Below are 11,855 nucleotides of genomic sequence, written 5' to 3'. Positions count from 1 at the left end.
AAGAGTATGGCTTGATCAAATGCAGTCAACACGGCTTTGAGGGGGGCAGGTCATGCCTCACAAACCTTATCGAGTTCTTTGAGGGTGTGACTAGAAAAGTTGATGAGGGTCGAGCTGTACATGTGGTGTATATGGACTTCAGTAAGGCATTTGATAAGGTTCCCCATGGTAGGCTCATTCAGAAGGTCAGGAGGAATGGGATACAGGGGAACTTAGCTGCCTGGATACAGAACTGGCTGGCCAACAGAAGACAGCGAGTGGTAGTAGAAGGAAAATATTCTGCCTGGAAGTCAGTGGTGAGTGGGGTTCCACAGGGCTCTGTCCTTGGGCCTCTACTGTTTGTAATTTTTATTAATGACTTGGATGAGGGGATTGAAGGATGGGTCAGCAAGTTTGCAGACGACACAAAGGTTGGAGGTGTCGTTGACAGTATAGAGGGCTGTTGTAGGCTGCAGCGGGACATTGACAGGATGCAGAGATGGGCTGAGAGGTGGCAGATGGAGTTCAACCTGGATAAATGCGAGGTGATGCATTTTGGAAGGTCGAATTTGAAAGCTGAGTACAGGATTAAGGATAGGATTCTTGGCAGTGTGGAGGAACAGAGGGATCTTGGTGTGCAGATACATAGATCCCTTAAAATGGCCACCCAAGTGGACAGGGTTGTTAAGAAAGCATATGGTGTTTTGGCTTTCATTAACAGGGGGATTGAGTTTAAGAGTCGTGAGATCTTGTTGCAGCTCTATAAAACTTTGGTTAGACCGCACTTGGAATACTGCGTCCAGTTCTGGTCGCCCTATTATAGGAAAGATGTGGATGCTTTGGAGAGGGTTCAGAGGAGGTTTACCAGGATGCTACCGAGACTGGAGGGCTTATCTTATGAAGAGAGGTTGACTGAGCTCAGACTTTTTTCATTGGAGAAAAGGAGGAGGAGAGGGGACCTAATTGAGGTATACAAGATAATGAGAGGCATAGATAGAGTTGATAGCCAGAGACTATTTCCCAGGGCAGAAATGGCTAACACGAGGGGTCATAGTTTTAAGCTGGTTGGAGGAAAGTATAGAGGGGATGTCAGAGGCAGGTTCTTTACACAGAGAGTTGTGAGAGCATGGAATGCGTTGCCAGCAGCAGTTGTGGAAGCAAGGTCATTGGGGTCATTTAAGAGACTGCTGGACATGCATATGGCCACAGAAATTTGAGGGTGCATACATGAGGATCAATGGTCGGCACAACATCGTGGGCTGAAGGGCCTGTTCTGTGCTGTACTGTTCTATGTTCTAAGTCTTCACTACACATTGAAAATGCTTCCCTGGTTACTATCTCCTTTAAATGCAAGGAAAAGGAATTCAGAATACATTCAATTAAAAAAGACTTCTATTCAAGAAAATGAAATTGTACCACTAGGCAGATTTTAAAGCATTTGGGAGCAGAAAACTGAGCAAGGTTTGATCCTTCACCCTTTAGATGCAAATTGTTTCAGATTCCTTCTGTTTTAAGGCCAAGTTTTCCCACATGCAACGGATGTAAGGAGGAAGACCCCCCACCTGTTCTCTATAAACCAATGACAACTCGGGTATACAGCACATTTAGGGATCCAAGTGCAATTACTTCTTGTTTCTTCAATGACAAAATAGGGCTAAATCTTTAACCCTTACCTATCCAGACCTCCAAGAACAGTGTTTGAACTTTACTCATTGGCTCTCTAGCATTTCACAACTTCTTTATTTACTACCCCTGAATCCTTATTTCAGCATCAACAGAAACGGCTTAAGAAACATCAACTTACATTACCAAATGAAATGGAACCCAAATTTTGACAACCCGCTCTCTCAAACAGTATTTAACCAGTGTTAACTCCAGCATTAAAGCAACAAAGTTAAAAAACATCAGGCTAACGCCCATTCATGCAGCTCACTCCTATTTAGTGATCACTAGCTTGAAAGTGTACATCAAGTGCACCCAGTCAATAGCAGCTAATGAGTGTGCTGCCTGGCTTGCTTGTCACTGTGTGATGTACCACAAAGCAGCCAGTTCCATGCTTTAAGATTGAACACGGCAAAATTCAATTTTGGCAGGATTGCAACGCCTGAAATGTATCAGCTGCCCATGATATGGCCCTCCCCTCCAATTTGCAATTGTGGGCACAGGCTGGTTTACTGATAATTGACAACACACTTACAGCAAACATTCACATTGAATTTGCTGATCAAGACATCTTAGGCTTAGATGTGCCTCCCCTCAACCTTTCACACCATAAAACTCCAAAAGTTAATTTCTTAAGCAGGTTGCTCACATTGAAAAATCAGATGGGGATTCAAATTTAAAAATATTACCTAGTAATAGGAGATGGACTGTGAGAACAGTTTATTAGCCTGTTGGGGGTTGGGAGCTGGTGGGAAAGAAACAGTTTAGAAAAAACATTTAGGCCATGAAAACAACTATCAAGCTGAGAATCTTCAGTAGGGACAGCCAGCACTATCCTCAAAGGGTTAAGCACTTGGTTGTAAAATAACTTGTGAGAAAGGAAACTATCAGTTTAGTTCTATCGTCTATCTGCAAGGAGCTCTTTAATAGAGCAAGCGGAACTAGTAGGAATGTGTGAAGCGACACCACAAACCATCCTGCAGATTCCAGCTTCCTTCAACTCTCCCAATAACCTGAAGTTATAGAGATTTTTGTTTAAAGTACATTAGTAAAATAAATACACCAAGTTTGGTTTTAGTGGCAAACTTCCATTTTTAAACATTATATTGAAAAATTGCCAGGTTTCTCCAAGGAATAAGCCTGGCAGTGCTGCACTGAAGAGCAAAACAGGATTGACGACCGTTTGGTCAGTGACATATTGTGAAACAATAGAGTGTGAAAGGTCAAATGTGGTGGTGGCAGCAAGGGGGTTAAGGACATAATCAGGGAATGATTTTGAGCATGTTAGATGTTTATTAGCTGTTACATTCTCAATTATGGAGTACTTGTTTTAAAAAGAGGAAAGTGATAAGTAGAGCCAGTAATTTGCCACAGCATGACAAATTGAATATTCCTACCTGTCACAATTTGCTCTTAGAGTATTTAACCTAAGAAGTCAAGGAGCAAAAATTTGTCTGTCAGAAACCGCTACATTCTAATAATGTGTAGTTTTCTACTCTCAACTTAAAAAGCATGAATTTCATCCAAAAGTACATGGCGGTAGAGCTTTAGGCTCCAGTATTTTAGAACTATAGGCCTTATTTCCACTGCACAGTCAGATCAAAGCACCTGTGGTGGAAACTCTGGATGCATAATCTTATCCCACCTACATCTGGTGATGACATTCTTCACTTCTTCTATCAACCCTTACGAAGCCCTGAAACTCCATCCTTAAACAGAAATGCTACAGACCCTACCTCTCACCACCAACAAAATACAATGTGTCCCAGGTTACTGCATAGGCATGCTGGAAAATGTGAATTACCATTCCAAGACAAGACAATTACCAAGACGAAATCTCAGAAATAAGCAGTTCCCTCTTTGTGCAACTGAGACATACCAGCTAGCAAGACTCAGCGTTCAGTTAGCAGTTGCTCCATTCAACCTCAGCATTTGATCCCTGTTACAGGTAACGATGATCATATGATCTAGCCCATCCACAATGCAGTCATGGTTAACGAAATTAACACATACCACTATATTGCATTAAAACGTGAATAGACATTTCAAGTGTACAATCTGGGATAAAATAAGTAGGTCAGCTCTAATGGTCAGAGCCTACTGAACTATGTAGATGAAGAGTCTGCTGACATCAATAACGAGTGAAGTTCAGTGCTATACTCACTCTCAACACGTGGGCTTCAGGCTGTCCAATTTTGTTGGGGGGGAGGAAGGAGATAAGAAGCACTTGTGCTTGATCACTATCCTGTAATTGCTTGGGAAAATGTTCGGGAATGTCAGGATGAGAAGGCTTGCTGTCATGTCTCTACAATAAGCCTGCTAGCATGTACAGTCAGAGGCCTCATCCGTGAGAAACAAACATTTAAAGTACTGTTGTATCAAGAGTCAGTAGTTCCAGGAAAGATAAAAATAGAGAAAATGAAATGCCTGATTCATCTCCATGTTAAAGACATCAAATAGACATTCCAAACTTATAGATATTTTATAAAAAGCTATGCACATTTGTAGAAAATGTGATCAAGAAACTCAAAAAACTTTCTTTATTGTGGGGGTTATAAAGCTAAGTTCATAGATGTGAAATTATACTTGGACAGAAGAATATTGCATGTTATTGCGCAGCACTTGCTAGTTAATCTACTGGGAAACAATATCCCATTTTATATATCAAATAACTGGTGGTTTATGATCAAACATTGATTGTTCCAGTAAACAAAGCCACTGCAGTTATATCACAAGACTGTAAGTGTGTGAAAGGGAAGGGCAGAGCGAGAGAACAAGTTTCAAACAAAAAAGCATACACAAACATTTTGAGTCACTTGAAACTTTAGAATAAAAATGGTGTACAAGAACAGAATAAACAGCAAAGCAGAATAATTCATGCTTGCATGATGTATACCAGAAACCACTCAATTGTCACAATTCAACTGATTCTGATGATCTACAAGTTTTGATCTACTAACTTTGTTGCTGTTCTTTCGCACAGGAGAAAAAAGTGGGATATTCTATCACTAATTTTAAGTTGAAAATGTACTAAGACAGATTGCTCTCATCCCTTGCGATAAACGAAAATCTGCTCTCAAACAAAAAAGGAGCAGAAGACCAAAATCAACTCAGCTCAACTGCTAACTCAGTTTAGAGGCTCAACTTCTATAGGAATTCTGTGATTTGTATACTACATTCAACAAATCATGGTATACAATAAGATGTTGGGGGGGGGGGGGGGGGCGCGGAAACAGAGTGTTGAATGATTTAGGACAATATGAACTCCAACTTTTTTGAAATTAAAGTAAGTGACGGCAGTAACCAATATTGGTTATATTGCAGTAACCAGCATCATTGAGCGTGGAGGGAGAATGAAGAATGATTGATTTATATGGCTTCCAGTACGAATTATTCATTAGTGGCTGGATGGATATTAATATCTATGATTATTAATTTCTTCCAGTCCATTTGGCCAAAGTGATATACTCAAATAAAAACTTCCTCTTGATACAAACTAATAAACATCCTTTCAAAAGGAAAGATCACCTATGTTCAATAGGTTTTCACAAATCGGCGATGGATAGGGAGTAGCTCGTGTTCTTTTCTTGAATAGCCTGTGCCAAGTTGTTGTCATTGTGTGTTGAAGGCCAATGCTATTGCAATTTGCCGAATGTCTGAACCATCAAGGCTTTGTGTCACTTGTAGTGTTTAAAAACAGGAGGATGCAAGAGTATCACAATAAAAGTTACACGTACTCACTTTTACAAATTAAGACTTTTGCAGCTTGCAGTGTTTAACAAAGATTTAACCTTTTTTAATTATTTAATCAAATCTCACTTCGTTGTACAGTACCTGCATTAAGTTCCACTAAGATTATCTCCAGCCTGCAGCAGTAACTTGCGTTCCTTGTTATCTCAGCATCTTATTCCTGAAGCAACTGTACATTTTAGCTGTTGTAATTAAATAAGTCATCTAATTTCTGACACCTTGCAAACACTCATTACTGCGAACTGATACACAATAGGGAAAAAAAAGCACATTTCAGTTTAAAAAGTATCCTAGAAAAAAAATCTACTTGATACACATTTAAAATATTCTTCGTAAAAAAAACAAGGTGTTATCAGACAATTCCAAAACGCTCTGCTCTTTTCCTCTTCTTTGCCTAAAAAAAATATAACAATATCAGAAAGGCTACCCATTTACAATTAATTTCTTAAAGTATAATCTGATCCTAGTTATCTTAATTAATGTAGCAATGATTATATCATGAGAGTTCACAAAACAATGATTCATCAGCCACAATTGCCTAATGCCTGGGAGGCGATGGTCTAGTGGTATTATCGCTGGACTGTTAATCCAGAGACCCAGATAACATTCTGGGGACCTGGGTTCGGATCCGGCCATGGCAGATGGTGGAATTTGAATTCAATAAAATATCTGGAATTCAGAATCTATTGATGACCATGAATCGATTGTTGGAAAAATCCATCTGGCTCACTTTGTCCTTTAGGGAAGGAAGCTGCCATGTTTACCTGGTCTGGACTACATGTGACTCCAGACCCACAGCAATGTGACTGGCTCTTAACTGCCCTCTGGGCAATTAGGGATGGGCAATAAATGCTGCCTGGTCAGGGACGCCCTCATGTCGTTAATGACTAAAAGAAAAAAAATCCAGTATGACAACCACCATTCTATCGGTGATGGAATCAATCATACGTAGTACACAGAAGGATTATATAGCATATTCAATACTGCATTCATATAGCTACTCGACCAAAAGGCAATTTAATTAGTTTGGGAGGACACAGAGAACTGAGATGGCCATTCACAGTAGATCTGTATCTAAATCCCACTCAACTGCTTGGCTCCGTGACCTTTCATTACTCCCCCTCGCCCCCTCCAAAACCATCCTCGGCAGGGTCGTCGTCCTCCCCCACAAACAGACAGCAAAAGTCTGATCAATTTCAGATTTAAAAGCATTAAAATTGGGGTCTACCAGTTTAAATCATAGAAAGTTGATATTTAATCATTGCACAAATTTGCAACTATTTAAAAAGTGTCTTAAAAAGTTTGCCTACATCATACATTTCTGGCTAAAACCCGTCACGTAAAAGCTGAGAGATCAGAGTTGGTGTGTTTCCATGGTGTCGGCTAATTATGTTAAGTTTGATTACCTCAACATCATCGCCGCCTCCTGCTGAACTGGTCACAATTCCAAATCGCTCCTTTCTCTTTTTCATTTTTTCATCATCTTCAGTCTACAAGGAAATGTAAACACACATTAAAATCCAGCTATGAGAATTAATTCAAGTCAGAAACGTTCATCTCAATGTGTAAATACAAAATGGTATGGGGCAAAGCCACAAGTACACACAAAAAAGTGAACACTTGAGCAAGATTCCAAGGGGCTGCAATTGTACTGCGGCCAAGCATCATTAAAAATTTACAATGAATTGAGAAAAAAAAACTTCTCATTATGTCCCAGCAGTTAATGTATTGCACAAAATTACAATACTCACTGAAAGCTCTGGGTAGCAAAAGGTTACAAAGAGCGCAATCAGTATTTTTTGGCTAAACTGAGTGAAGCATAATGACAACATTGGGCAGACAAACTGCTAAAGTGTACCAAGAATTCAGGCAATTCATAGAAAAAAAAAAGTACTCTCTCTCAGTATAGCCAGGAAAAGAAAACAGGTAGCATTAGAATGTAATTCATTGTTTGACCTCAAATCTCTAACACTCCTTAAACATTTATTGGCATGTGCAGCTTTTGTGCCATTACCAAAGAAAGGAAAAGAACTTCCGGAAATTCAACCATCCAGCTCTCGTCATTTTGCAAATGACACTTATCTGAGCGTTGTGAAACATGAAGTAGCTTCAAATGGTAAACATTCAATGCACTATGCTAAATCAATTAAAGCAATTTGCTGGCATTCAATGAGGTTCTGCCCGGTTAATAAAAGACCTCGAGTAGAGAGAACAGTCATGACTTGGTTGTATAGCACTTTGAAGAGAAACAAGAGGCTTTTATTGCTGACAATTGATTTGGTGTTGAACTAAGCAGCAGCATACAAGAGGTTGACTCATTGGATTAGAATCAGTTTCCCCACAACAGAGTTTGGTTAAAGCAGCATTTCAATTTCAAGAAAGAACACAACAGGCTGGAACCAAGGGAGGACAAAAAAGCTGTTCCTTTATCAAATAAGAAAAGTGCTAGAATACTCAGCATGTCTGGCAGCATCTGCGGAAAGAAAAACAGTTAATGTTTTAAGTTGAACGTGACTTCTTCAGAAAATATTCAGTTGTGCGTGAATCAGAACATTAACAGTTTTTCTCTTCACAGATGCTTTCATTTTTCCAGCATTCCTTGGTCTGCAGGCTTCATTTAAAGCACGTACTGATATCATCTCTCAATCTATCCACTGACGTAGATTGGTCACTGTGCTTCTCTGATGCTCTTTATCATACAATCAACAACTCCCCAAATGAAATATTGGGAAGACCAAAGCTACCATTTTTGATATCTACCACCAACTCCATCGCTTCCCTGATCATTGTCAGAGCCTGTACCAGACCCTGCTGAACTGCTCATAAGTTTGCTGTCCAAATCAGACTGGGATGAACTTTGATCTCAAATCCACTTCAATCAGCAAGGCCAATTACATCCACCTCTGCGACACTGCCTGGCTTTGCCCGTGCTTTAACTCACTTGCAAATCTTATCCATGCTTTTGATATCTCTAGACCTGATTATTGCCTTTTTTGGCCAGTCTCACCTGGCATAAAACATGTCCTCACCCAAACCTCCTGCTACCCCATATGCTAACTGATCTCAAGTACCATTTACCCACCATGTTCACTAACCTAAATTGGCTCCTTGTTAAAAACCAAGGCACTGTAACGAAACCAAATTGCCATATGGATGTCACAAACAAACTGCACTCCACCAAATCTGGCTTTTTGCGCATTCAATTTTAAATTGCTCCACGAATGGCAGGCAACTTCAAGCTCTGGGATTCTGTATCAAAATTCTCCACTGCTTTATTTCCCTTCCAAGGTCACCTTAAAACAAGCCTGTCCAGCAAAACATTCAATCACCTATCATAATACCTCCTTATGCGGTTTGGTAACAATTTCGTTCAATCGTCACACCTATGAGAAGTGGTTGGAGACATTTAACTACATTAAACATTCTATATACATGCAATTATATGCACTTTTGGTAGCTTGGCAAAATAATTACATCAATACTCCAGCCTTAAACAACCAAACAAGTGAAGTTTGATATTCAAACATATAGAATCAAATCATTCCTTCCCCTTCATTTATCAAAACTTAAATACCTGCATAAAGCAAGTTAGAACAGTACAGCAGGAGAGATTTGCAGTGCTTTAGTTTCTGTAAAACCCTGGCTCCAAGTTTAAGCAACTATAGTCCCCTCTAACACAGCTCAAAGTGACAAATTAGTTGTTTTTTAAATCTAACTAATTGAGTTTGAAAAGCAGTTTCCTAACACAAGCAAAGTCAAAGGATCAGGTAGGAATACAGTACTATTATGCAACAGGGCTGTGATTACAACACTTCATTGGTTTCAGACCTCTGGGTTGTAGAACAGGGGGGGGGGGGGGGAGGAGAAAAAAAAACAGCTCCCACTCCTAATTGCTGTCCAGTGACCCTTGCTGAAGTGTATTTGCAAGAATCAGATAAGGAGAGAACATGTGGGCATGACTCTCTGCTAGCTAACCAACAGATATATTTTCAGACAGAAATAAAGAAAGGAGATAGCAGGAACTGTAGATGCTGCAGTCAGAGTCAAAACAGTCCTGCCCAAGGATGTAAACCTGAAATGTTGACTTTTCTGTTCCTCTGATGCTGCCTGGCCTGTGTGTACCTCCAGCTCCACATTGTAATGAGTAATAAAGACAGGACCACTGGTACATATGGAATCATACCTCATGGCAATCACGAAAAGCACACACACTAATTCACACACGACTATACAAAGACTGTTTCAGAGCATCAAAAGCAGCATAGGAATAATTTCAGCAACATTAAAACATCCAACAGAACACACCTCAAGTCCAGTGTAATTTCATAGAACTAGTTCTGTGAATTACACTGCAATGGCGACAAGTGACACTTTGTAGCAACTTTCGCCCCTCTTCTGTTCACTTACCCAAGTTTATTTTAAATCAAACAACTGATGAGAATAACGGCACAGAGTAGGAGACCAAGGTTTCAAAAATGCATTCACAACCGCACACTATTTGCAACAGTCTGTACATTGCAAATGTCTCCTTGTAAAAATACAAGCAACGAAACCAAAACATCTCAAAAGGCAGAAATGTAGTTCACATCAACAGGAAAACATTCAGTAGGTTCAATAAACTTCTAGAATCAACTTCACATTGTAAAAATTTCCTATACAGATGGTTCAATGATTACACAGTCACTAAATACCTAACATCTAATATTTTGGATAGCTTTTTAGTAGAACCACCAACAATGCAGACATCAACAACAAACAAAATTCCAGTTCCAAAGTAATCTTATTGCATCGTATAAGCAGCATTAGGATTCTATCACTGAGGAAAATAGAAGTAATTTAGTTGAAGACAATATTTAAAAAGCCACATTGTTTTCTGTTCCCATTCAAATATTGAAAAGGTCACTTTGGAGAATGTTGCTTAGGACATTAGCTTGAAGTTACATGCAGATAAACAAAGGGTCCCTATTCAAGTATTATTGTAATTACCAGCTGAGTTTGCTTCCTTAATTACACAACTGCACTTCGCTACTGTGTTCAGCACCAATACACACCACAGAGGACGACAACTCTAGAGGAGACATTAAGGATAAGTGCGGCCTGTTTCAACTGGGAAGCAACCTTTTTTCTTTAAATGGCTCTGTAAGCAAAGGCCACGTGCACTCACCTTCTCTGAAAGTCATTAAGGAAAACAAAATTAGAAAGCTACACAAAATCCCTGCACCTCCCTTGTTCCTACATCCAGTCTTGTAGCTATTTTTTGTTGGCAGTGTTTCATTAGCTATTGGCTTAGATTCAGGTATTGTAATGCCCCGGCTTCTCATGTTTTTAAGTTGTGTTATTACCAGTCTGCAATGGAGGAGTAGAGACTAGCTGATCACTGCAGTGTTGCAGACGTATAGAGAGATGGCATACACATCAATCACAAGTCCCTTCTTACAGCAAGAGACCGATGGCAATGACGACTTCACTGTGCTACTTTTTTTGTAGCTGTCAGCTGCATTTTCCCTGCCATTAACATTCATTATACCATCTAGCATGGCTTGATTGAGAGCTCCACAAGAACTCACAGGGGGTAGAAAGAACACATTGGCTTTGTTTTAAGAGTGCTGCCTGGATGAGCCTCTTAAGGTGACAATTTGTTTGTGGATTCAAACTTAGCAAAAACCCAGGTGACAGATGGAGCCTACTGAAGTGTGCAATGAAACAAAAGTTTATACTTGCCATAAAAACGCAAAGGGATTTTGGCAAAAATCATTTACTTTCGAAGAAATGGCAAACTGGATATTTAATACAAAGCTGTATTGTTGCTTCAGTGTTATGCAAGAGGGTCATTATTTCGCAGCATGCTACAATGAGCCCACTTCCAACTGTGTACAAAAACTTCCCAAGCACCCTTCGATAATTAAATTTTCTATCTTTGTTACAGTCAAAACATTTACCACCTAGCAGAGGTCATTATAATTCGCTCCGTGTGCACATTTCCTGCAAGTGGTGGTGTGCCAAGTCCATTACCAACTACAATAATGTTTTTTGTACTGATCATAAGCCAAGTACATTTGAGGCTTAAGGTGATTAACCAGTCCAGCAAGGAATATTACCAATGCTTTTCGATTGCAAGTCAGACTTCCCTTCTATCGCCTCCACTCCCTGCAAAAGTGACCGATTACTTGCCACCTCAACTAATCGCTTGAAATCTGTCATCTGCCCTTACCTAACTGTCACTTATAACCAAAGTACTCCTCACATCTCTGGTCACTGGAGGCCAGTACAATATTAAACATATTAGAAGGAAGGGGTGTAATGAGGTTAATTGAGAACTCACTTTTTAAAAATCAACTTCAACCAGAATTGCTGAGTGGATGATCCATCTTGACCTCTTTCTTGAGGTCCCAAGCATCAAATGCCAATTTTCAGCCAATTCAATTCACCCCACTTGATATCAAGCAACGGCTGACGGCACAGAT

At 39.8% G+C, this 11,855-nt stretch overlaps 1 protein-coding gene across 1 annotated transcript in view; it reads right to left on the bottom strand.

Moving 5' to 3' along the window:
• Positions 1–4,155: 4,155 nt before the first annotated feature.
• sarnp (SAP domain containing ribonucleoprotein) overlaps positions 4,156–11,855 on the bottom strand; it is a 30,664-nt gene continuing 22,964 nt past the window's right edge. Inside the window, exons 10-11 of the mRNA XM_048523643.2 lie at positions 6,798–6,881; positions 4,156–5,785 (exon numbers count right to left, since the gene is read on the bottom strand). Of these exons, the coding sequence (XP_048379600.1) occupies positions 5,744–5,785; positions 6,798–6,881 (126 nt within the window). The 3' untranslated portion in view covers positions 4,156–5,743. The remainder of the gene's footprint in view (positions 5,786–6,797; positions 6,882–11,855) is intronic.

The sequence above is a fragment of the Stegostoma tigrinum genome, chromosome X (genome assembly GCF_030684315.1).
Source record: "Stegostoma tigrinum isolate sSteTig4 chromosome X, sSteTig4.hap1, whole genome shotgun sequence".
Classification (NCBI taxonomy): Eukaryota; Metazoa; Chordata; class Chondrichthyes; order Orectolobiformes; family Stegostomatidae; genus Stegostoma; species Stegostoma tigrinum.
The sequence above is the reverse complement of the archived record's forward strand: the minus strand, read 5'-3'. Positions and strand labels throughout refer to the sequence as shown.